Source organism: Populus trichocarpa, chromosome 8 (genome assembly GCF_000002775.5).
Source record: "Populus trichocarpa isolate Nisqually-1 chromosome 8, P.trichocarpa_v4.1, whole genome shotgun sequence".
NCBI classification, from domain to species: Eukaryota; Viridiplantae; Streptophyta; class Magnoliopsida; order Malpighiales; family Salicaceae; genus Populus; species Populus trichocarpa.
The window spans coordinates 3,322,577-3,347,819 of NC_037292.2; the positions used below are offsets into that span (position 1 = coordinate 3,322,577).

The following is a 25,243-nucleotide window of genomic DNA, read 5'->3' on the forward strand; positions in this document are numbered from 1 at the left end:
GTCTTCGTCCCAACTCCCCCCTTCCGTCCCCCCGGTTTCCGAAAAGGCAAGACGGTGTTTTTCGACCCAAGTTATTGCTCATTATGTAAGAAAAGGACGCCACGCGTCGTCTCATGGATCTTATTTTGCAGATACAGGTCTCGTTCTTTTTATGGCTATGGCTAGATAGGCTCAAGCTTCTCATGCATTTCCTGGCATTCCCATTTTCTTGCTTATCCGAGACCTGATCTTTTTTCCTATCAGGGGTCTTTTTAATTATTCCCCTATCGTATGCTGTCAGCGGGTTTATTTGGCTACTTAACGTCACAACCACCATGGGAACAGTTCAGGATTTCAAGTTCTATTAGCAGCCAGATCAGTCATGATCGATATCCGTGACGCATGTTGGTTGGAACTCGTTTGATGGGGAAAATGGGATATGGGAATTTTAGGAGTTGATTCTTATTGGTTGCTGGTGGGTTGAACATGAAAAATTGCTTCTCTTGTCCTCCTCTCTTTCCTGCGGTCAAGCTTGAAAGATAAAATATTGGGAATTTGTGATGTTATTTTTTTTCTTTTCAAGTTTCTGCTCCAACCTGACGGATCAGGCGACAGTATTTTAATTGACGATTGGACCATCTGCCTCACAGGGTTAAGCTTCTCCAGGCTGTTCAAACAGGGGGTGTCGATTGTTGACTGGATTTAAAAATATTTGTGGATAGAAGTTGATGAGGTTAGCTTTACAAGAGTCAATCGCTACCAACCTGCGGGCAAGGGGCATTGCATGTCACCTTTGACCCTTTTAGCAGAATAATTATTAACCCATGTGATCTCATTGCTGTATTATGACCTTTCTCTGGAACAGCAATTTTGCCACCGCGTTAATGTTCGCCGCTGTTACACCGGCAACCGCACGGTTCGGGGGTGAAGATTTTAAGTGTTCCGGGGTTTGAGTCTTGAATCGGTGGCAGCTCTACTTTTTATGCCTCTATTTACGCAAGTATTTTGGACTTCGACTGCGATATATGCAAGAAAAAAATGAAATATTTTAGTCATTAAATCTACACAGGAATTGATTACTTGAATTTAGAATATCAAACTTCCAAATCCAAATCAATTAAATAAATATCTGGTTTTTTTATTTCTATAAAAAATATAACAATTCATTAGATACTAGCATATTGAAATATGTGTGTGTGAAAGTAATATGCCCAAAATGTCCGGTCTTCCATGCATTTTCTGAAAGTTTCCCTCTCATTGGATTATTTTAAGCTTATGATTGCCGTGACATTTTGGGCATATTACTTTCACACACACATATTTAAATATGCTAGTATTTAATGAATTGTTATATTTTTTTATAGAAATAAAAAATCCGATTTTTATCCACTGCCGTTTGTAACACAGGGTAAACCGATTTGCCGAGTATGGGTTTCTCGTGTCGTGCTTTATTAATTGTTATACCAAAAAGAAAAAGAAAAAATCTTTTGTTGAATGGTTGAGTGTATACATTATATTATAGATTTGGTCAATTAACTTATATAAAATAGTTTATGAAAGTGTAACAACAGTTATTTAAATTAAAATAATTTTTATTTGAAAATATATTAAAATAATATTTTTTTAATTTTTAAATTTATTTCTGATACCATCTTATCAAGAATACTAATATTTTTTTTTAAAAAAAAACTCAAATTCTCATGAAAATTAGGTTGAATTACAGCCCCAAATAGTCACTGAAAGCTATTTAAAAAACCAATGTTTTTAAGAATTGAATTTGTCAATGGAGAAAAATATTAGAAGATGACGAAATAGGGTCAACGAATACCAAACAACTAGAGACATGCACGTGAACCTTATAGCAGCATTCATGAAGAAAAACGATTTTTTTTTTTGCAAAAAGTCAACAGCAAAGCTTGGCCAGAGGAACAACAGTCACGGGGTTTCCTCTCCACGTTCAATTCCTGTCCGCTGTCATCTTTGTATTTTGCTAAACCTGTCCGCATTCGATTTGTTAAATTCAAAAAATTTACAACTCTAAACTTTACCTAGATTATTGTATTCTAAGCTGAATAAATAAAAATATTAATCTGAAAAAACCAGTGGTTTTTTATTTAAAAAATATATTATACTGTTTTTTTTTTTTAAAAAATGATTCAGTTTAACTAGAAGTCTGATCCTAAATGTATATATATAAAGTCTCCTTGCTTTTCCCAAGTATTGATGATAGTGTTATGTACTGTCTCCCCTGTGCTGGTTGCGCTTTTCTCCCCGCTAGAAGATGCTCTCTGTGGGGCTGTGTAAGAGAAAAGTCAATTATTTAGTGACGGTGGATGTTATTTTTGTTCTCATTTTCATGTTCATGTTCATGTTTTCTTTTATATAACGACCCTTTGCAGATAAAAATAGTCACACTCCAGCCGTGGCCAGTGGTGGAGTAAAAGCAAATAATAATATAGAAGGACGTCGATTTTAATAAGTTTCTAAAATAAAAGGCTCGATGAATAAAATAATCCGTGGGATTTTTAAAGCTTTATTGATAATAAAATTAAATATCCCATGATTATTTTTTTATCGCCATTCATAAACAAATATCACTACAGAATATATAAAATCAGAATTATTTTTCATCAGGAGACAATCATTTCATCATGATACTTTTGGTCTGCGAACAAAAAATTGAAGGGGTCATGTCATCATTTGTCATTTCTTACGTAATGCCTCAATATCCTTTCCATTTTCGCATGAATTACTACAACCGCAGCCTGTATAATCCATGGATATGAGAAATCTCGTGTGTGAATGCATGTATATTATTACACATGTTGTCAACAATCTTTTCTCGTATATTAAAGAGTTGCAGGTTGTTGAACGTTGATTTCTCAAACAGGTCCCTGTCAAGGCAAATCGAGAAGCTCACTTGACGCCCATCATTCCTGCTGCCGAATAAAATACTCTGCAACTTGATCGGAATAAACCAATACAAGGATTTCTGCACTTGCTGTTTGATAAATTATGGATGCTAATCCAATGGCCAGAAATAACTGAAACCAGGCATATCTGTCCTTTCTGTACAAAAGGACAGAGGATTCTGGACCAGAAGACAAGAAGGCCGACCATAATCGATGCCATTTTCAAATCTCCCTCTTCTATTTCTACTATCACTTGCTTGTGTAATTTAGACCATAAAATACCATTAGATGTCTGGCTGGAAGAAAATCAAACCACTTATTGGGAATTGATTAAGCAAATATCATTGGAATTAATTCATGTTAATGAGTTCTGAGTTCTCGTCCACATGTAGATAAAAGGAACTACTTTTTTTTTTTGTTTTCTTTGCTTTCCACAAGTAGACAAAGGGGAACGCAAACGAAGGCCAAGTCAACCCTTTCTCTTTTGTCCTCGGCAAAGGTCTAATAAACAGAACTTTCCCTGAAGGCAAACAAAACACAAGAGAACACCAAAATCTAACAATATTTGCCTCTTACTCATTCTCGTTTTCCCTTCTCTCTCTCTTTTTAATTAGTCAAAGTTTGCTACTGGTTGGTCACGATCGTGGGTGCCAGCTAACCTTTTTATTTTTTTTTATATAAAGCTTTTGGTTTCCCACTTGGTGTGCTCCTCTCTTTGTTCCCTATCTCAAGCTTCTCTCTGCCTTGTTCCTGTCAAGGTTTTCTTGAACTGGGCTTCAAAAATAGTTATTCAATCTTTAGCAGCTGGAACTCGTGTGCAAAAGTGAAGGGTTTTTGAGCTCCGTGTTTTAATGGGTTCGTGCTTTAGTGCTAGAGTTAAAGCTGAGAGTCTTCCTTGTAATGGTTTGTTCTCAAATTCGTACAGATCAAGATGAATATTTGATTTTACTCTTTGCCAAAGTTGGTGCTTTTTGTTTATTCCCTTTTTTTTTATCTCTCTCGCTTGAAAAGGGATATTTAGTATTTGCCTTTGCTTTTTTCCTTGTGGATTTTGGATTCTTGATGCTTTCTTTCTTGAGATATCCACCACTGTTTGATTGATAAGAAAAGGGAGGTGAATAGGGGATCTACAATTTTGATTCTTGTTTCTTTACTTGCATTATTACTTCCCTGTCACTGAAACTTCTTCTTGTTGTTTTTCTTTTATGAATATCACTGAAACTTTTAGCTCTACAACCAAAGAAGATCACAAAAACCATCCATCTAGTTACGTTACGTTGGGCTAATTTGGATAAGCTGATGTAACACAAAAAAAAAAAAAAAATAGAAAACAGATTCAATTAAATAAAACCATTTGGCATGATTTACATGACGCTTCAGTCCTGAAATAATCAAGATAAGATAAAACATAGCCATTTGAAAGATAATCTGTACTTATTTTTCTAATTTTCTCAGCAAACTTACTATTGAGCTGAAACTTCTTCGTTTTTCCTTTTCTTTTGCTTGTCGTTTTGAAAGTATAGATGGATTTGTAAGATATATAACTTTGACTATTCAGGGTTGAACACAAAATACGCTGGCAGAAGTGGCAATGACAGGAGTGGGTCAAGCAGCAAGGTATCATCTTCTACAGTGCCTTCAACTCCTCGGACACAGGGTGAGATCTTGCAGTCCTCCAATTTGAAGAGCTTTTCCTTTAATGAATTAAAAGCAGCTACCAGGAACTTCCGTCCAGATAGTGTGTTGGGCGAAGGTGGTTTTGGTTGCGTGTTCAAAGGGTGGATTGATGAGCATTCATTGACAGCTGCCAAGCCTGGAACAGGCATTGTCATTGCTGTAAAGAGGCTTAGCCAAGAGAGTTTCCAGGGTCATCAGGAATGGTTGGTGAGTATCCTTCCCTTGTCTGCCTATTTCTAAAAACTTTATTTTGAATTTTGTGAAAAAAACTGTGATTGTCTAGGGACAAGATACAATCACTCGTCCAATATGAACTGGTATTCAATTCTTTGGGAATGCTTGCCAAGAGTTGCATTAACAAAGTTAGAATTATGAAAGTGTCATTTGAACATCTTTAATGATCCGGCTCTCAGCAGTTCTAGTGCTTAGATGATAATTTTTAAAGAGAGCATGATTAATAGACTTTGTGCTGCTTTGTGGACCGCAGGCAGAAATCAACTACCTGGGCCAGTTGTATCATCCAAATCTAGTGAAATTGATCGGCTACTGCTTAGAAGATGACCACCGGCTTTTGGTTTACGAGTTTATGCCCAAGGGCAGCTTGGAGAATCATCTATTCAGAAGTGAGCAGTTCATATCCTGCTATATTTTAGCCACCTCAACCTTCAATTCAAGTAGTAATATCTTCTATGATCTCAAATACCATGGATAAAAATCGCTGAACTAATTTTTTTGTTGGAATAGGGGCTTCTTATTTTCAACCACTCTCATGGAATCTCCGCATGAAGGTTGCCCTTGGTGCTGCCGAGGGTTTAGCATATCTTCACAGTGACAAGGCGAAAGTTATATATAGAGACTTTAAGGCATCTAATATCCTGCTCGATTCGGTATGTGAAAATGTTCAGTTTATGAATTTTGCTTCATGAGGATGTACCGTACTACACCTCTCTAATAAATCCTTCTTACTTTGTAAAATGACAGAGTTATGGGGCCAAACTCTCTGATTTTGGGTTGGCCAAGGATGGGCCAACAGGCAGTAAAAGCCATGTATCTACAAGGGTCATGGGTACCCACGGCTACGCAGCTCCTGAATATATGGCAACAGGTATCTTTCAGATCACCACTCTGGTCATGTTCACTTTTCTCATCCCTGCTTCTTGTGGAAAAAGAAATGCTTATTTTATATGATTATGGTTTTCTATTGCTGTCATCTCACTTCTGTTTGTTTGTGTGAAGGTCATCTAACAGCAAAAAGTGACGTGTACAGTTTTGGGGTTGTTCTCCTTGAAATGTTGTCTGGCAGACGAGCTATAGACAAAAACAGGCCCTCCAAGGAACAATATTTAGTTGAATGGGCGAGGCCTTACCTTAGCAGTAAGCGGAGAATTTTCCAAGTCATGGATGCTCGCATCCAAGGCCAGTATTCATCGAGTGACGCTCTCAAAGCGGCAAATCTTGCAATCCAATGTCTATCAGCAGAACCAAGATATAGGCCAAACATGGAAGAAGTGGTAAAAGCATTGGAACAACTTCACAATTCCAATAACAATGATGGATCCAGGGGCTCTCGCGGTGAAATCCCCCGAAGAGTTCATCGAAGTTCAAGCAATGGTCCTACATATCATAGGAAAAATGAAGTATCCAATGGAAAACCTGCCTCTTATGCAGGGCCATGTGTTTCACCTCTTCGTACATAAAGGGGGAAAATAATCCAGTATATGCTTTACATTGTATATTGATCCAAGGAAACTACAGATTTATTTTAACGAGTGTTATATCCTGTAAAGCATGGAATGCAGCCCATGACAGTTACTGTACAGTTCTTCAATTCCAAAACATCTAAATATGACAGCTTTTTTTTACCTATTTTCTTACCCGGTGTAAGACTCAAATGACCGCCAACAATCATGCAAACTGGATACCCATTATGCTTAGATACAACTCCTGCCTCTTGGCTCTTAAGTTTCCTGATTTTTTAATTACTGGATGACCAAATGTCCAGTAGCAGAGCAGGAACCAGTCCAGTTCATGTGATGTCTCTTGGAAATATGAAATGGATCAGAGACAGTTCAGTCTTGGCAGAAATTCATTTTTCACTGGCAACATTCCCGATGAAAATTGCAATTCTTGGTAGCAGCTACAGGCTCAAATGCTTTCAGTTGCTCCCAAGATGACAGTCATAAAGCCAACAACATCACCTAACAAATCTTACTCAATCACTCAGTTTTTCACAAGTCCCTGATTTTTGAGTTCGGAAGGGATATTTATGTTTGTTTCGAAAATATCAGGACTAGAATATAACTTCTCACTAAACATGAAGGTCTTAAGAGTAAATTACAATTAGGGGCTATTATCGTCATTCTGTGTAAAAAGGCTGAGGTTTTAGATATCCAAAAGCTAAGGTTTCGAGGCTAGCGGCTTTTAGCTCAAACGGAGACAGGGAGGGTGGGCGACAACTGACGACGATGATTGCCACTTCAATGTCTCTGCTCCAGCACGTGTGTTCCGTGCCAATCGCACGTGCCATGCGACCTCGTTCCGTTACCATCATATCCTCTCGTAGCCTCTCCACCACAACCTCTTCCTCCTCCACTACATCTCGTGCCTCTCAAGTGGACCCTCACGTGCTCCTCGGCATGTCGGAGCCCGAGCTTCAACAACTCGCAACCGACCTTGGACAGGTAATCATCACAACGGAAAGTTATTTTCCGTTTGGTTCCTGGGAAAGTGGAGGAAAAGAAAGTAATAGTTATGAAACTTCAGTAATTGAAGAGAAAATTAATGCAATCTTAGTTATTTATTTTTAATTTTAAATGCTTAAATTTTCAATATCTTTGTTTTCTTCTTCTATTGGAATTACATAAATAGCAAAGCTATAGAGGAAAGCAGCTCCATCATCTAATATACCAGAGAAAAGTCAAAGAAATCCAGGATTTTAGTCAATGTAAGTAGTTCTGTACTCATAACTTAATTCAGGGCAGATTTTTTGCTTTTTCTTTTGTTCAATTTGTATTCTTGTAACTTATGTTAGCTTCATTTGCGCTCCTTTTTTATTTTTTGGTAACTAGTGCCTCTGGTATTTCGAAATGATCTTCAAGAAGCTGGATGGAAAGTCGGGCGGTCACCTATTTTTCAAACTGTAACCGCAGCTGATGGCACGGTTAAGGTAGATATACTGCTATGTTTGATTTGTAATTCGACGCTCTGTGCTGTTATTGATTTTATGCAAGCTTAGCTCCATTGGTTGAGGCAGTTTTAATATTGCTACACTATTTATGCTAAATGAAATGTATATTCAGGGCTAGTTTACTGCTGCTATGTTTCGTATGCTTTATTTGCTAGACATACTTGGTTGTTGTTGTATCATATGAAAGGGTCGTGTTAAATTTTGTTTGCTGGTTTTGAAATAGATATATAATTATCAATGGATATGCATTAACAAATCCTGTTTTTGCTCATATAATGAACTTATAGTTTTTGGGAAGTGAACTTTTGCGCGCGCACCTCTTTCTGATTTAAAATTAAGTTTATAGTATCATTTACTTCAGCTTGCTAATGGTCTTGCAGTTACTGATAAGACTGGAGGATAACAGATTGATTGAAACTGTTGGTATTCCAGTTGAAGATGAGAAAGGTTCAATGCGGCTTACTGCCTGTGTTTCATCTCAGGTAACTTTCCAAATCAAGGACTAACCTTATTAAATTTTTCCTGGTCGCGGTGCTTTTACGGGCTCGCTGATAACTTTCTTGTGGTTTTTTTACTTTTATTGTTCAGGTAGGCTGTCCTTTGCGCTGCTCATTTTGTGCCACCGGAAAGGGTGGTTTTTCAAGGAATCTTCAAAGGCATGAAATTGTTGAGCAGGTCAGTGGTGCAATCCACAATTGTTCTTCAAACACAGTTATCAAGTGGAACTGTTGAGAGTGTTTTACTGTTTGTATATCTGAGAGCATAGACTTGGTAGTTCTGGAACTACTTCAACCTGTTCAAAATTATACTTACATGTTTTATATGCACAGGTTTTGGCTGTTGAGGAGATCTTCAAGCACAGGGTGACAAATGTAGTGTTCATGGGAATGGGTGAACCAATGTTGAACTTGAAGTCGGTACTTGAAGCACACCGATGCTTGAATAAGGTGCAATTAATTTTTTTTTCCCAACAATTATCGCATTGCTTCTTACCTATCTTCTGTTAATTATTTTAATGCCTACTGTTGTCCTTATCTGGCCCCTTGATTTGGTTGGTTTTACCTGCCATGAGCAATGATTAGTTTGTCCAGAATAATTTTTTTCTTTGTAAGCATGGTTGAAAATGGGAATAGTGAGCTAAAAGAATTAGGATCAGATTTGCCTGGAATTAGACCGTTGAAGTTGATTTTTCTAGTTCAAATTAGTGGAGAAGAGAGCTGCATAGATGGTTATGGATGCCTGCATCAAATCACTGCCATTTTCAAATGCAATTTACTTCTGAAACAACCAGCATCCTGTTTATTGTAAAATTTTCAATGGATGGGCTGTACATAGGTTTCGGATGTAATAAGCTCATGTACAATTCATTTTTCTTATTTCATCAGGATGTTCAAATTGGGCAAAGAATGATCACAATATCAACTGTGGGGGTTCCGAACACAATTAAAAAGCTGGCTTCTCATAAACTTCAGTCAACATTGGCCTTAAGGTACTGTAAGAGGAGACAGAGATTATATGTTTGAGCAATTCTTTGGCACTGTAAATATTGTAATCCGTCTGAGTAAATTGGGCCACTTCCAGTGATATGCATGTCTTGATGGATTTCCTCTTAATGGATCCCTTTGATGCCAATAGTTTATGTTTGCCTATGACAACTTTTTCTCATTCTCTTTATACTTCAGCTTACATGCTCCAAATCAGAAACTTAGAGAAACAATTGTTCCAAGTGCGAAATCCTACCCTCTAGATGCAATTATGAAAGATTGCAAGGAGTACTTCCTTGAAACCAGTCGACGAGTATCCTTTGAGTATGCACTTTTAGGTACTGAATTTTCATTATCTGCACTTGAAGCTTGACCAATGAAAACTGATAAGATTATTCTAACTGCTAACATAAAATTACAATTTGTTTGGGCAGCTGGGGTCAATGATAGAGTGGAGCATGCTAAAGAACTTGCTGAGCTACTTCACCAGTGGGGACGTGGTCATCATGTGAATCTGATTCCTTTCAATCCAATCCAAGGTTCTGATTACAAGCGTCCACACAAAAAGGCGGTATGCACATTAGTCATAAACACACTGTTCTTTCCCTGCTGGCAGTAAGAATACACAAATATTCAAATCATGCATTGCCATTTCTATTTACTTGTGCCTTTTCCATTTGGCAGATACAAGCATTTGCAGCTGTGCTAGAGTCTCGTAAAGTAACTGTAAGCGTGCGCCAAACAAGGGGCCTGGATGCAAGTGCAGCTTGTGGTCAACTAAGAAATGAATTCCAAAAAAGTCCTTTAGTCATAAATTCTGACAGCTTGGAATCTCAACCAGAGAATGTTGCAGTCGCATGCTGATGCCAATCAGTCTTTGGTTGGTTGCATATCTGATGGCATTTCACACTTGTCTCTTCCCCAATCTGCAAGAATCTTGTTGCTTGATGACCAGGCTAGTTGGTGTCTCCAAGCATGCTCGTTATGGTGTAATCTAGAATTTGCATCTGCCTTGCGGCTGCAGAAGTGAAAGTTCGTTTCATACATGATGCGAAACACACGGGGTTCAATGAATGGGCTCATTTTACCGATTGGTTTGGGGGGTTCTGGGTTGTGAATAGCCTGAAAACTCATGAGATGAAGAGTGGAGGACACGCTTTTCTCAATGATTTTCCTCTTTGTACCGAGGAGGGGAGCGATCGTGATTATACACAAGCACAACCATCAGTGTTAGCTAATAGTTTGTAAAGATGCAACCTGCTCCCATCTTCTGTTTTGATTATTAATAATAGTGCTTCCATCTTTGCTCATAAAGAGAAAGAGATCAGGCGTTGGACTGTGGAGTCAGGACCACAAGTCTCTCGAAAAAAAGGTACTCTATGAGACCGTTGTTTGTAGCTAGGCAGACATTTTTTATTTGCGTTATTAGTGGATTTATACCTGTCATTACAATATCTTTGCCCTCAGTTTTCTTGTTAAACTACTTTGAGTAAATCCTAAGTGCCACAAAAACAATGAAGATGGACAGCATGGCAGTAAGCAAATTTCTGTTGTTGGTCCGAGCTCTTCATTCTTTAAACTCTCCCCTTCCCACAAAGAGAATACCGATTATCATCAACCAGTTCATATTTTCTTTTCCTCTTCTGGGTAGATTAACTTTCGGAATCTCCATGCCAACATTATAATCTTAGCTTTTTGTTTATTAGAAGGCTTACTTAGCATTGAGCTATGCTAAGCTAAATATGATCTCAGATTGACTGGTACCGTAATACCATATCAATCTGTTCTGTTGGTCAGGCTAGTACCAGCATAATTATTATTTTTTCACTTTAATACTTTCAGGCATAGTTATAATACCCATTTGGAAGCCAATCTGGCTCGCGCTTCAGACTCATTTTGAAAAGGGTGCATACGGGTCAACTCACCCCTTTGACTGTTTTTGAAAAAATAAAAAACTTCAAATAATATCAATTTTGATAAGAAAAATCAGCTTTTTTAATGACCCTGTCCAGAACAGATTTTAAATCGATAAATCACTGAGATAACCTAATTTGAAGGTATACTTTGTTTTCACATCATTATCTCAACTTTGAATCCAAAAAAGTATACTAATTTTTTTTTTTCCCGTTTATACATGATTTTAAATGTGAATAACCAATTTAAGATGCGGTTGTAAAAGGATTTTAGAGGCTGGTTGTAAAGGAAATTAGTGTCTGTTTCTTATTGTTATAATAATTATTTTTTAAAAAATATATTTTTTTGAAAATAAATTAAAATAATATTTTTTTTATTTTTAAAAATTTATTACTGAGATAGCATATTAAGACGATTTGAAATTATAAAAAAAATTTTAACTTTTTAAAAAATATTTTTGAAGTGAAAAAAACAAAGTATTAGTCTTGCAGGATGTTTACCGGAGGTAACTGAAAAAAAAAAAAAAAAAATCTTTTGTGGACGGGTGATTTATGCAGGTCATGGGCTCTTATTAGCTTTACGTTTTAATCGTCGACTAGTCGAATAGCCCATCTCAAATCAAGGCCGTAAAGCGAGGAATAATTCCGGACACTCCCGAATCCTGTTAAAAACCAGATCTACCCGCCGCTTTTCCGGTTCACAGAGTAAAAAATCGAAGTCGATGTCTTCTCCTCTCTCTGATTAACAAAAAAATATATATATTATTTTACCAACTTTACATATCACTGTTTATCAAAATAATATTTTATACTTTACTTTGGCTTCTTTTTTTACAGTTTATATATTTTTTTAAAAATTTAATCTCCAAGATAATAAATTTTATAATTTATTTTTTATAATGTTATTATAGTTTTATGATCTGTATTGTTGGTTTGACGAGTTAATTTAGTTAATTCGAGTTTTTTTTATTAATTAATTTTTCCCCTCCTCAAATTTAATTTTTAATATTGAGTTAATTGAAAGTTAAATTTTATAATTCATTTCAGTTTGTTTTCTATGAGATTATTTTTGTTTTGTAACTCGTATTACAAGTTTAGTGAATTAGCTCAAGTTTATTCAAGTTGTGTTCTTGTTTTTTTTTAATTATTTTTAATTTAAGTTTTTAATATTTAGTTGATTAAGAATTGTGATTCATAATTTATTTTAATTTTTCTATATTAGAGGTTAACATCAGTTGTTTTGAGTTTTTTTTGTGTGTAATTTCATCATTTGATATCATATTTATTGAAAATTAAATTTTATAATTTATTTTGATTTAATTTTCATGAGTTATCATGGTCTCATAATTCGACATAAAAATTGATATGTTAACTCAAATTGACCCGAATAAATCTAATATATAATATTTTTTTAATAAATATTACATTTAATATTTATTTTAAATCAAATTATTTTTTTACTAGTAGTTCTCTTTAGATATTAAGTTATCTTTAAAATTTTCAAATTAATTGACTAATATTGGAACATTCTCTTTAAATTTTTTTAAGAAATTTATTATAAAAAATATTAACAATACCTAAATATTTTTTCATATTAAAAAAAATTATAATATAACCATAATACGTGCTAGTGATCTAGCCTTTGAAAGTGCAATCCAAATAAAAATTTATTTTAGTTAAAAAAATTAAAAAAATTAATATTTAAATATATTTTTAAATAAAAATACCTTACAAAATAACCACAACTAAACTTGTAAAAACTCACAAAAACTCACAAGTCTCTTCCTAAACGTTATCAACGTACAGGTAATAAGCCAATTTTTCTCTCTCCTCCTACCCCTCATACCCCCAAATCGTAAAGAGACCCAACCCCCCTCTATATTTTGAAAGGACTTGGTAAAACCCTAATTCTCAATTAAGTTGTCGAAAACCGAAATTGAAGCTGAATACTCTTTACAATTGGAGTTTTTAGTTGATCTTGTAAAAAGTGAAGATCAATTGCTCTTTCTGATTGGTAAAGTTTGGTTCTTGACATGGCTTACCAAGTCCGCGGAGTCAATTAGTGTAGCTAACTAAAATTAATTGCCAGACTGGCAAAAAACAAGTAGGGGGATTTGGGGTTCTGGAATTGTGTTTTAAAGATTGATTTTCTTTACTTTTGTATGGTCTGGCTTAATTTTTACTTTAACTGGAAAAGATCATGCAATGGGGCGAGAAGTCTTTTTTACTTTTGTTAAAAAGATTCAATTTATGTGTTAGATTAACATAAATGATAATGTTTTTGAATTGATAGGTTATATAATGAGGAGATATAGTCCACCACACTACAGTTCTCCAAGGAGAGGACATGGAGGGCGAGGAAGAAGCCCACCAAGGAGAGGCCGTGGAGGTGGTGGTGGTAGGTATGGGAGAAGCAAGGACCAAGATAGTGGAAGCCTCTTGGTTCGGAACATTCCTCGTGATTGCAGGTGTTTGAAACTTCGCCCACTGTTTTTTTTGGTGAATTAGGTTTGTGCTTTTAAGAGAAACCTTTTGAAATTTTTGCTGATTTGTTTGTTTATCGTGGTTCAAAGACCAGAAGAACTTCGAGGGATGTTTGAGAGATTTGGAGTTGTAAGAGACGTCTATATTCCTAAGGACTATCACACAGGGTGAGTTTTTTTTTTTTTTTTTTGCACGGGGAAGTGGTTAAATCTGTAATGAAATATTCACGTGGTTTTATTCGTATTTTCTGTATCTGTTATATACGTGGTATATGTTTTATATTTTCTTGTTCCACTTTACTTTGCTTCTTGACTTCTTTTTGGGGATGTTTGACTAATTCATTGGATTCATGCAATGCCTACCATAGCTATCCAGGAGCCAGTTTAAGGGAATCATTTGCCTTAACCTTTAAAGGAACCAATCTTGAGCAGTAGTCGTTTGACTGATGAAAATCTGGTTAGAATGAGTGTTCAATAGGAGCATGGATGGTGCGAAATTCTTTTAAGTGTGTGTGACTTTCAATGTTCTCAGCATTATTGTTTGTTTGTTTGTTTTAGTTGATAGTAAGCACACAGTAAAGGTAACCTTTCTTTTGAAAGGATGTGGTAAGTAGTCGTTTCCCTCAACCTTGAAAGTAAACTTGTTTTTCTCATCTATGCTTTGTTGTTTGTTTGTTTTAGTTGATAGTAATTAGGAGAAATCTTGGGAGTGACTAATCGAAGTTTAAATTAGTAAGTCTCTTTTTGTACCAAAAAAAGGTGAAAAATCTTCTCTTGGATTTTACCTTCTGATTCTATATTCCTAGTTTCACATTAGCTACTTCAGTTACAATCTATAATGGGCCTGGGAAAACATATCTGAATTGCATTCTAAACTATTTCAGGGTTATTGTTTTCTTTTTCATAGTGAATTTAATTCTGAACTGGTTTGTCAGGGGGTATGTTGGTTTGAAGTTAAAAATTATGTTGGTTTGAAGTTAAAAATCGAGACCAAGCCCCACAAAGGGGGTATGTTGGTTTGAAGTTAAAAATCAAGACCAAGCCCCACAATTGATGAAGACCTACTGTTTATCATTCCCTAACATACTGGTCTCAAGAGTAATGTTCAATGAAGAATGTTCCTTTATGAAGAGAAATTAAAAAATACACAATCACTAGAAGTTTGATGAGGAAGAAGATTGATCCCTGACAATTGAAGACAACTTGAGGAGAATTTAAGTTTGGGAACGTTGGTTTGAGTTGCATCTTATATTTACAAGCATGTGAAGAATTTTCAAGTGACTTGCCTATTTTGAAGTTGCCTTTCAAACTTGACTGTTAAAGAAAAGGTCAGCCACTAAGCCCATTCCGTGTAAAATCATGTCCACACATGAGTAAGTGCTCTAGAGCTAGATTGTAGATTTGAAAGGAAAGGTACCAAGTAGTGATATTATGGCAATCCCTAGGCAAGCTGTTTTAGTAAGTCAATCATATCAGAAAGTCGGTGTTTGTTTGTACACAACTTTCCATACTTTGATTGACACTTTCCCATGTCTTATATGCAGGGAACCTCGGGGGTTTGGGTTCGTGCAGTTTGTGGAACCATCTGATGCTATGGAAGCTCAGCATCATATGAACGGGCAAGTTTTTGCTGGGAGGCAGATGTTTGTGGTGGTAGCAGCAGAGACAAGAAAAAGGCCTGAGGAGATGCGCCACAGAACTAGGGTTAGGTAATCTCTAATCCATATGTATAAACCATGTGATAAAAAAATTAATGTTGCTTTCTTACTTTTCTTAGATTTCTGACATTTTACTTGTACATTCCACAGAGGACCAGCTGATCATGGAGGACGATCATCTTATTCTCGTATGTTATCACTTATTGTTGTTTTATTTTTCTGGACCATGGTTTATTGAAGTTGTTGCCAGCATTTTATGTTGTCCAAAAATGACTCCGTGTTCAGCTCAGCTGATTAATTCAACAATGATCCTGTGCATGACTTGTTTCTTGCATTGCTTGAAGACCATGTTTTTTATGTTTTTGCTGTATGGTTCTAGCAGCTATGCGCCTTCCTAAGTGAACATTTATCTTTGACAAAATTGGAGTCTTTGAAATCATGGTAGTTTTGAAATTGTGGTGGTTTTGATGTTGCAGCAATGGATCATCATCATTCTCATAAAAGTGGCATTGATGTTATTTAAAAAAAAATGTTGAATTTTTAGCTCCATGAGAAAAAAGATTGTGGTCAAATAATCCTAGAAAATATCTTGGTATGGAGCCTGAACTTTTGTTATCAAGGTTTATTAATATCTTGCCAGATGAAATGAGACTAGCGACTTTCCTTTATCAATCAAATTACTGCATTGGTATCAAGCTTTCATCCTTACTTTCTCCATTGTTGGGACCCTGAATTGGTTTGCTGCAAAATTAATCACTGCTCTGTATCAAATATGCTTCAGGACGTTCTCGTTCTCGTTCATTTTCACGGTCCCCTCGCCATTATCATGTTTCCAGGTCTCGATACCGGTCGAGGTAAGCTTCATGGTTTCAAATTGGCCATTGTATTGACCCAATTCACATCTGAAACAGGTTGAAACATATTCGCAGGTCATACTCTCCTGCCCCGCAACGGCGAGACTACTCTCCTTCCCCAGAGAGAAGGTACGCGGACCATCTAAGATCCCCTAGAGGTCCTCCACCAGAGCGTGATGGTGGCCACAACCGCAGGCTGTATTCTCCACATTATGGCCATGGTGATGATCTTAATAAAAACAACAATGGGTTTGGCGAGTAAGTGACTTGTCCTCTACTGCTGTCATCATTATTTATTTTAGGCATTCCATGCCCTTGTAGTGGGTTTTCATGCAGAAGTGATTGATTGGGCACAAGTCATGAAAAAAAAGGTTAATTTCATGACAGCAAATTCCTTGTTTATGAGAACACAATATGATACTGGTATGACAGGAATGCTGCTCATGTTTTTAGGCCATGTAAGAAAACCAAGCATTTTATATGTTATTTTTCAGTTGAAGTTAATTTAGAAGGGGATGAATGCACTCTGAAGTCTGTTTATGCCTATAAGTTGACACAAATTTCTTTGCGATGTATGCATTTAAATGACAAGCGAAAACATGTTCATTATAGGAAATTGGCATATGATTTTGTGGAAGCACGAGCTTGGAGGCCGTCTCCTGGTAGACCATCAAGTTCACCTTCTGGATCAAGAACTACGTCGGCTGACTTGTCACCAAGGCATGCTAGATAGGGCAAATGATAAGTGCCAGGGTTAACACGGTTTTCTACATGCATCAGCAGATGGTAGTAGGCCTATGTTGCCTTGTGTGGATGAATTGGAACATCTGAAATTTTTCCAAAACCCGCATGTATACATGGTTTGAATTCTTCCTTAGCGCACTTCAACTGACTTAATGCGATGCAACTTTCCAGATTTTACCTCCATATTTCATGATATTATGTTGATATATGAATGGATCTGTTGTGCCAGACACATGTTCAAAGTATTTATCACGGGTCGCGCTCTCCTGTTTAAAATTCCCCTATTTTTTTCAAGTAGTGGGCTGGGTTCATGACACCTCATTTAAAATTATCAAAAATAAAAACCAGCTCATTATTCTCTCATTCAAGCTTCAACTTCGAAACCGTAAAACTCTGTTAAACCCAAGCAAATTAGCAACAATTAACCCCTTTTTTTATCCGATTTAACAACTAAAACAATTTTGCAAAGCTCATTTTTTGAAGTAGAAAGCCTTCATGTATATAGAAGTTGGGATTTTTTGATCTGCCTTTCATATAACAGTCATGAAGCTGACTTTCTTGCATTGCTTCAACCTTTAGAATATATATAGTATCTGGGAAATTCTTGGTCTTTCAAGATCCTCACAAATAAGATTTTCTTGAACTAAACTATCAGTTTAGACACTGCTAACATTTAATTTTCTATTGGTTGAGTTCAATAACATAGACAAATCCATAAATAAAGGGAAAGAACCCAGAGTAACAAGACAGAAACAAAGGGAAACAACACAAAGTAGAGGATTGTCGCAACCCATCAAGTCTGTCGAGCAAACTGTACAACCCGATAAAATCAAGACTGTGTATTTGAGACCCAGCCCACCATCGCCACTCTATCAGCACAGCCGAGAGCCTTTGCTTCAAGACAGGTAGTGGAAAGAATTGTTTGTCAAAAAACGAGACTGCTTTTGTTTGGGAGGAATAGAAATTTCATTCTTCACGATAACAGTGTTTTGGGATTCAAGAAGTTAGAATTGTAAAGGAAATATTAATGATTTGGTATTTTGTTTTATTACATTCTTACCTTCTTTTGTAAGAGAGCTGGGGTTTCATTTTCCTTTTACTTTTATTTATTGTTGGATAATTCTAAATCAGATGTCATAATTAAATCCAACACCAATTGAGGGGAATGGAGGGATTTTAGATAGGAGACTGTTCAATGCTTAGGCTTCTTGCAACGCTACTGAAAGACTTCCAGCTGAAAGCCGTCGATCATAACATTCGTGATTATGATGGAGTCACTTTTGATGGCATGACATTGATGAACAGGTAAAAAAATTCATTAAATACGCTGTAGCAGCCATTAGCTATAGATTAACAAGAATATTACTTGTATTGATGAAGAACTTGACCTGAAAATACTTTGAATTGGTTTACGTAAATCTAGGCTTGTAGACGGGTTCTAAGGCAGGCAGCGGGAAACAAGTTTGATGACCAGAAAAGTCGATGCCTACCCATCAGACGCCATGAAGAACACTTTTTTATTATTATTTAATTAATTAACCTTCATTTTCCTTTTTATTGTTTTGTCTTTTCTCCCTTGATTCGTTATCTTTATACATTATTTTGCTATACGATTCTCACGTTCTTTCCTTGAATCAGCTATTAATCTGAACCTTATCTTTAAATTTATTAAAAAAAAATACCTTATCTTTAAAGTGATTTATTTATTCACCAAGTATAATTCCAATTTTCATTCAACTCAACTGCTCTCGGTTGCCAATGATCTCACCGCAACAAAAATGTATAATTATTGCCGATGAGAAATTATTAATGGTGTCATGATCCATGTTTAACCGCAATGAGATGAATTTAATTATCAATTTGTATGGAAATGTAGGAGTCATGAAAGTGTTTGTTTTCCCAGTTAAAAAATGTTTTTGATAATTCTTGAATTTTTTTAATTTGGAGTTAATTTTTTATATATTTTTAGATTGTTTTGATATGTTGATATCAAAAATAAATTTTAAAAAATAAAAAAATATTATTTTAATATATTTCTAATAAAAATAACTTTGAAAATACTATAATTTCAAACATAACACTCTAAACTACAGTACTCTTGGATGAATATCAAATGCCCTGTAAAGCATCCAGTCATGGTAGATCATGACTGGAAATTAAGCATGCAGCCATCCATCTGCCCATCAACATTCATAAAGCGTTTTGATCAGGGTAACTATGCAAATAAACAGAAATTTTCATTTTTCTATTCGTCACAATTTCCTTTTTTATATTATCTTGAAAAGAAAAGTGCAATCCTTTTTATTTTTTATTTTTTATAACGATGTAAATTAGATAAAATCTAAATAGATACATAATAAGTTTATAAATACATAATTGTCTGTCGAGTCTATCAGAAAATTTCTTTTATTTTTTGTTTTTTTATCTTTGAATGAGAGGTTAAACCAAAGTCACATTCAAATCTCAATATAACAATATTTTAATATTGTGTTTAATATGCTGTTAAGAATTTAAAAGAAAATTGAAGGACGAAGTCTTACTTGTTTCAAAAAAAAAAAAAAAAAAAAAACCTTATCAAATTTTTACTCCCTATCCTCACTTTTGGGGTCAGGTGTTACCCTCTAGAATTATTTTTTCCTTCTATTTTTTGTGTGCTAGGTGAGGGGAAAGAACGTGAATAATTTCCCCCTCCTCTACCATAATCATTAAAGTAAATTGAGCCCAGCACGTGTTATTTTCATAGTTGAAAGAACACAAAATAATCATCAATTTAATAAATTTTATAATAAAAGATATTTAAAAAATATTTTACAAAACACTTTAATGTAATAATTATCAATGTAAGATATATAGAGTCAGCTTACGTGCATCAAATTAAATTTTTACATCTCAAACAAGACTCGTAAAATAATATTTACAACTTGCTAACCATCAATATTAGTTAATGGAGAAAGTCGAACTAGAAACCATATTAAAAACATATCTCTTAGTCATGCTGAGGAATTTCTCTTGTAATAGCATAGATTATTTTAGTATATTACAGCCACCACTTGATATAAGTCTATCTGGGGCCTTCAACTATAATTCAATCTGGCAAAATAATTAGAACAATAAAACTAGTTATCATCATTTAGAAAAGAAGAAAAATAAGAACAATGAAATGATTTGACCGAAGTCAACCAATAGTCTGTCATTTTTAAATCTTCACCCCGTCTTTGTTAGCAACTATATATTTGTCCATAATGTAAATGCAGTCAAAACGAGGTTCAAACAAAAACCCTTGAAGGAATCGTATTGAATCCTAGCTCAAAGCCCAGATAGAGAAACAAAGAGATGGCTGTTGGAATATTGGAAGTGCAGCTGGTGAATGCAAAAGGCCTCAGAGACACTGATTTCTTTGGTACAACATGTTTTTGCATTTCTATACGTATTTATTTCAGTGTCCAAAGTTATGTCTATGATCATGTTTTCCTCTCCTTTTTTGATCTTGTCGTCACCTTTTCCTTGGTACTTGCTGTTCTGATAACTTAAATGCGTGTCATGATTGATTTCTTCTGATTTTATTTCGTTCATCATCCTATTTTCTTGGTTTTCCGCCTTTTTTGGCTCATTTCTTTTTATTGAATTGCCATTTCCGTGTCTAGTTTCAACCCCAGTTCAGATACAGATTGTTGTGTAATTTTATTAAATGGGTTGCAAGCCTGTAATCTGGTAGACGATAGTAGTGAAATAATGAACAATTGCCATTCATGGCCGTCGATCATGAACAGTTTACATATAACATATGTATTCCTTAAATAATGTGATAATAGACATGACATGCCTTTGGTGGACTTGCAGAGGCTGTAACAGGGGATGAATCCTCTCATTTAACAAAATGGAGGAAGATTTTATATGAACCAGGTCATTGAATTGGTTCGGTAGAGAATTGGCCTCAAACCATGACAATCCTACAAATGAAAAACTTCAGGGGTGCTTTATCAAGTACTACTGTGCAATATATGCTGTGTGAGTTCTCAACGGAAATGACAAAGGGTTTGAGATCTGCACAGCAGGTCTCGAGTTCGAGTCAGGACGTGCACTTCTTGTAAAAGACTGGGACAGTCGGGGTTTTATTCGTTCACCTGGACCTACAAAGTACGCTTTTCAGGGAATGAGGTTTCCTCATATCCAAAATATATATATATATATGCTGTGTGGGCATATTTTTAGTTGACACACTAGGATGAGAAAGTGTCTTCAAGCAAAATGAAGAAGAGGAATCTGAACAGAGTTACAATTTCTATTCACAGATAAATCCAATAATATTTAATGAATTGCTGTATTGTTAGGCATACTTATGTTAAATTTACTTCTCCATTTTCTTTTTCATGAAGGATCTATGTGAAGGATTTGTTGACATCAGGAGTGCAAAATGGAACTGCCGAACTACATCCCTGCAAGTACAGAGTGGTTGATGCTAGTCAATCATATGTTGGAGAGATTCAAGTTGGTGTCACTTTTACTCTCAAGGTATATATTTTTTATGCTTGTATGATAAGAGTGTGGTGTTTTCTTTCTTGGTTTCTCACTTCTCTGAATTAGCAGGGAACTGAAATGATTTTGTTTCATCGAATGCTAGCATCGGTGATTTTGTCCTCGACTGAAAAACTTTCTAGAATCCTACAGTACTGGTTTCTTGTAGCTAACAGATGGTGTTCTCGTGAAAAGAGGGGAAATGATACTACTTTTGATGTTATAAGCACCATAGAAGTTTAGCTACCCCAAGTGATGCCTGAAGCACCGATCAATGAGCATTGTTGGCAATAACTCGGAACAAACTAAAGTCAAAGCACTGATAAAGTCTGAATAAAAGAAGTAAATGCAATTTTACTTTCTATAATCCATCTTGGTTGGTTAATATTGTGGGTTTTTGTTGCATTCTGTAGGAGGAACAAATTTATGACGGGGAAGAGTACGGCGGATGGAATGAAAGCAGTTTTTAAGTCTCTTGCTGTTTTGTTTGAGATGAACTTCCAATGCTAGCAGTAGCTTTTGTGGTTTGAAATTTTTGAAAGGCTATGCTACTTCCTATGATCTTGTTCTTATGTTAGCAGATGAGGGTCTAGCTCAAGGCTGCATGGCATTATAGTGTTTGTTTAAAAGTTTCCATTTTCTTTTCTTTTTAAGATTGTTGTCGTTGTTAATCTCTTCTGCTACCAAATTTTTTTAAGGGATCGCTTATTTAAATACGGTCACATGAACAAGAGACCAAAATAACCAATTGGATGATTTAGCAAGAATCAATAATATTTCACATCATGGATTGATGAAAATCTGCAAGTGACCATTAGAGAAGGCCAAGATTCTGAAGAAACTTTCATTTTTTCTTTAGAATGGTTCCTGTTGCCGCATTATTTAATGAATAATTTTGGTAAATAAGCATTAAGCAAATATGATACGGTAAACTTGCTTTCTCTCTCTCCTTTTGAGCTCTACTTCTGCCCTCAGGATGGGGGCATTGAAATTGTGGAAATAATATCTATTTAATAATATATATAGAGTATGACCAACAAATTCAACGTAGCCGTCTTAGCTCAGCTGGTAGAGCGCATGGCTTTTAACCATGTGGTCGTGGGTTCGATTCCCACAGACGGCGATTTTGTTGTTCGTTGACTTTTGCGTCAGGTCAATTTACGGACCCTTTTCTTTTTCACGGTAATAATTGGAGCCGAGTTTTTTTTTTCCCCTCGTGAATTGAAGTATGGCAATCGTAGGTTGGTGTTGCTTATTCACTGAGATGAAATAAAATACTTATCTGTCATTGTTAATAAAGTCGTTCTCTATATTATCTCTCTCTTTACAATTAGTTATATTGTTAAAAAATATTACTCTTTAAAAAGAATTGGCTGAAAAAGAAGATGAGTGGCAATGCATGGACAAGCTTAATCAGGCTCTGATTCTTAAAGAGCGGATGAGTAATGTTGAGATACAGAGTGCTCGGAAAGAATTAATAGATGTGAGAATTTCAGCGCTTCTGCTTTCCTTTTACCTTGTTAACCAGCAATGGGAATTCTTATCAAGTGGTGTTCTCTAGGGTAATTCTTATCAAAATGATTGGCGGGGTGATGATTTTGCTTTTGAAACATAAGAAATTCTGGATACAAATTATTGGGATCAAAAGAATGGGAGAGGCTCATACAGGACCTTTTGAAGATGCATGCCTGCCTGCATGGTTTCTCTGAAGATTATGAGGAGAAATCGACGCGGATATGCTCTTTGTTGCAACATGACGTTACCAATCCAATGTGGCATCCCTTCAAGAAAGAGTTCGTTGACGGGAAATTCAAGTACTTTCTGATCCTTATTTTCATTTATGAATTGTTTTCCCCTTGTCAGTCTTGTTAGGAAATTCTTGTTATTAGAGACTCAGTGTTGATGCTCCCAAAGTTTTATTGTAAAGTGATTTAACGCCATTGATTTAGTCTAAAGTATAGACAGCATTGTAGATGTTGCATGAGGGAATACGCACCCCAAAATGCTAGATGTGTAGAAATGAATTCGCCTCTTTTATCTACTTGCTGCGATGCTGGGAGAATCATACTTAAACTATCAAGTAGTTAGCAGCATGTTAATTCGAGGCTCTTTGTGGAAAGTAATTGATCCTTAATGCTCCTCTGACAGTGATTTATTTTAATCCTGCCCAATAGCTGAGCTATAATTGTTTGAAACTGCAGGAAGTAGTAGACGAAGATGACAGAAAGTTGAAGGAGTCGTGAAATACGTGGGCCGAGGCGGCTTACAACGCTGTAGCTGATGCACTAATGGAGTTGAACGATTGCAATCCTAGTGCGAGGTATGTTATTCCTGAACTTTGGAGCTTAAATGATGGCAGAAAAGCCAGTTTGCAAGAGGCAATCAAGTGCATTATTATAGAGTTGAAGACTTGCAAATCTCTTGAACGGAAAAGGTAACGGAGCCACTGTTAGCATCCAGACTCGCTGGGTCAATAATTCTCAATCGAGTCAGTTCTGTAGAGCATATGCCATTACATGAACTTCATGTTTAGCTAAGCTCCTCTGAGGTAATATACTGGAACCAAGCTTGCGTAAATATGAAAGGGAGGGAAACCAAAAAAATTAAAGAAAGCGTAGTTTAGGAAACTTTTTTGCTACATTAACTGAATATACGCATCTGTATTGAATCAAAGCGGCTATTAACTGAATATACGCATCTGTATTGAATCAAAGCGGCTATTAACTGAATGTGCTTAGGACTCCACTCCCTTCTTGATTCTCTTCTTGCTCGTCCTCCACTAGTGTCCTTAGAGCAACAGTTCAAAAGGTGCATAGTTGCAACGCCCAGAAAATAAAAAAAAAAATAAAAAATTAAAGGAAGCTCAAAAGCAGAACAGAACAGAGCATCATAATCATGTAGACGCCAAGGGAGATGATGAATGAAGTTGATGAGCCTTTTGTTTTTGTGTTTTTAAAGTTTTTTTTTAAGAATTAAATTATTTTTAAAATTAATTTTTTATGTTGTCAAATAGTTTCGATGTACTGATATTTAAAATAAATTTTAAAAATAAAAAAATATTATTTAAATATATTTTCAAGTAAAAAAACTTTAAAAAACAACAACTATCGTAATATCAATCGGACTTTAAATATGTAAGCTTTAAAATCTAAACAAGTTAAAAAGGGATTAGAATCAAACATAGAAGCCGTAACCATGATTTCAAATGAAGATAGTTGGGTAGTGTTTGAAACTATTTATTTACTATAATTAAATCCAATTATAATGTTTGATTTAAAACAAGTTGAATTTAGATGTTTGGATGAGATAATATTCAATTTATTTTATTTTTTTATATTATTCTCGTAATCTTCATCTTATTTTTTCAAATATTTTTGAGAAACGGGTAAATAAGTATTTTTTAAAAAATAGTTTTATTATTACATTTCTTATCTTTGGAATGGTAAGTCGGAAGGCTTGGCCTCTAATTTATTTTTGTAATATTTTTAAAAATTAAATTCTATTTCAAATTTAATTCTTAACGGTCAAAAAAATTCAAAACATAAAATTTTATTACAACCTCTAAATTGAAAATAATTTATAAGAATATTACATCTTACTATGAGAATAGTTTTCTTAATAGTTGGTCGTCACAAATTTGTTACCCTCACCAGTTCCCAATCACCACTCACCAGTGATACAAATAGAAGAAGTGTTGTAACCATCTAGGTGGTGGCCCAGTGGTAAAAGCTTGGGACTAAGAGGTTTGCTTCCTCTGTGGTCTCAAGTTCGAGCCATGTGGTTGCTCATATGATGGCCACTGGAGGCTTATATGGTCGTTAACTTCAAGGCCCGTGG

At 35.4% G+C, this 25,243-nt stretch overlaps 4 protein-coding genes and 1 non-coding gene across 11 annotated transcripts; all 5 read left to right on the forward strand.

Annotated features, from left to right (window-relative positions):
* The first annotated feature begins 3,568 nt into the window (after positions 1 to 3,568).
* LOC7467548 (receptor-like cytoplasmic kinase 176) lies at positions 3,569 to 6,434 on the forward strand. The gene is made up of 6 exons (XM_002311133.4): positions 3,569 to 3,794; positions 4,450 to 4,775; positions 5,056 to 5,191; positions 5,313 to 5,455; positions 5,550 to 5,673; positions 5,805 to 6,434. Exons 1-6 carry the CDS (start codon positions 3,743 to 3,745, stop codon positions 6,263 to 6,265), a joined length of 1,242 nt encoding a protein of 413 aa, XP_002311169.3. The 5' UTR covers positions 3,569 to 3,742; the 3' UTR covers positions 6,266 to 6,434.
* Positions 6,435 to 6,948: 514 nt separating this feature from the next.
* On the forward strand, positions 6,949 to 10,691 carry LOC7467549 (uncharacterized). Its single transcript, XM_024607333.2, has 10 exons — positions 6,949 to 7,249; positions 7,437 to 7,512; positions 7,637 to 7,734; positions 8,136 to 8,237; positions 8,344 to 8,430; positions 8,586 to 8,702; positions 9,141 to 9,244; positions 9,438 to 9,577; positions 9,674 to 9,810; positions 9,924 to 10,691. Exons 1-10 carry the CDS (start codon positions 7,034 to 7,036, stop codon positions 10,101 to 10,103), a joined length of 1,257 nt encoding a protein of 418 aa, XP_024463101.1. The 5' UTR covers positions 6,949 to 7,033; the 3' UTR covers positions 10,104 to 10,691.
* Positions 10,692 to 12,893: 2,202 nt separating this feature from the next.
* Positions 12,894 to 17,074, forward strand: LOC7467550 (serine/arginine-rich SC35-like splicing factor SCL30). Of its 7 annotated transcripts, none has more exons than XM_024605986.2 (8): positions 12,894 to 12,958; positions 13,446 to 13,620; positions 13,726 to 13,803; positions 15,180 to 15,344; positions 15,444 to 15,481; positions 16,075 to 16,147; positions 16,205 to 16,405; positions 16,760 to 17,074. In XM_024605986.2, the coding sequence occupies exons 2-8, from the start codon at positions 13,454 to 13,456 to the stop codon at positions 16,878 to 16,880; spliced, it is 843 nt and encodes a 280-aa protein (XP_024461754.1). In that variant the 5' UTR covers positions 12,894 to 12,958; positions 13,446 to 13,453; the 3' UTR covers positions 16,881 to 17,074. The 7 variants fall into 7 exon arrangements, with proteins under 7 accessions (XP_024461754.1, XP_006379596.2, XP_024461756.1 ...); XM_006379534.3 differs by having other exon boundaries at positions 12,930 to 13,166; positions 16,223 to 16,405; XM_024605988.2 differs by having other exon boundaries at positions 12,930 to 13,048.
* A 3,150-nt stretch (positions 17,075 to 20,224) lies between these two features.
* On the forward strand, positions 20,225 to 21,876 carry LOC7467551 (16 kDa phloem protein 1). The gene is made up of 5 exons (XM_024606966.1): positions 20,225 to 20,291; positions 20,732 to 20,794; positions 20,905 to 21,049; positions 21,268 to 21,403; positions 21,820 to 21,876. Exons 1-5 carry the CDS (start codon positions 20,225 to 20,227, stop codon positions 21,874 to 21,876), a joined length of 468 nt encoding a protein of 155 aa, XP_024462734.1.
* Positions 21,877 to 22,456: 580 nt separating this feature from the next.
* TRNAK-UUU (transfer RNA lysine (anticodon UUU)) lies at positions 22,457 to 22,529 on the forward strand. Its single transcript has one exon. It is a non-coding gene; the product is annotated as a tRNA-Lys (tRNA).
* Positions 22,530 to 25,243: the final 2,714 nt, after the last annotated feature.

What these genes read in the sequence shown, in the direction of transcription:
- LOC7467548 (XM_002311133.4), top strand. Translation starts at nt 3,743, where the DNA reads ATGGGTTCGTGCTTTAGTGCTAGAGTTAAAGCTGAGAGTCTTCCTTGT. An exon ending in TGAGAGTCTTCCTTGTAATG is followed by an intron (nt 3,795 to 4,449) that starts GTTTGTTCTCAA and finishes TTGACTATTCAG; the next exon opens with GGTTGAACACAAAATACGCT. An exon ending in CTAATATCCTGCTCGATTCG is followed by an intron (nt 5,456 to 5,549) that starts GTATGTGAAAAT and finishes GTAAAATGACAG; the next exon opens with AGTTATGGGGCCAAACTCTC.
- LOC7467549 (XM_024607333.2), top strand. Translation starts at nt 7,034, where the DNA reads ATGATTGCCACTTCAATGTCTCTGCTCCAGCACGTGTGTTCCGTGCCA. An exon ending in CTGCCTGTGTTTCATCTCAG is followed by an intron (nt 8,238 to 8,343) that starts GTAACTTTCCAA and finishes TTTATTGTTCAG; the next exon opens with GTAGGCTGTCCTTTGCGCTG. An exon ending in CTTTGAGTATGCACTTTTAG is followed by an intron (nt 9,578 to 9,673) that starts GTACTGAATTTT and finishes TTGTTTGGGCAG; the next exon opens with CTGGGGTCAATGATAGAGTG.
- LOC7467550 (XM_024605986.2), top strand. Translation starts at nt 13,454, where the DNA reads ATGAGGAGATATAGTCCACCACACTACAGTTCTCCAAGGAGAGGACAT. An exon ending in CCTAAGGACTATCACACAGG is followed by an intron (nt 13,804 to 15,179) that starts GTGAGTTTTTTT and finishes TCTTATATGCAG; the next exon opens with GGAACCTCGGGGGTTTGGGT. An exon ending in AACAACAATGGGTTTGGCGA is followed by an intron (nt 16,406 to 16,759) that starts GTAAGTGACTTG and finishes TGTTCATTATAG; the next exon opens with GAAATTGGCATATGATTTTG.
- LOC7467551 (XM_024606966.1), top strand. Translation starts at nt 20,225, where the DNA reads ATGGCTGTTGGAATATTGGAAGTGCAGCTGGTGAATGCAAAAGGCCTC. An exon ending in CAGAGACACTGATTTCTTTG is followed by an intron (nt 20,292 to 20,731) that starts GTACAACATGTT and finishes GTGGACTTGCAG; the next exon opens with AGGCTGTAACAGGGGATGAA. An exon ending in GTGTCACTTTTACTCTCAAG is followed by an intron (nt 21,404 to 21,819) that starts GTATATATTTTT and finishes TGCATTCTGTAG; the next exon opens with GAGGAACAAATTTATGACGG.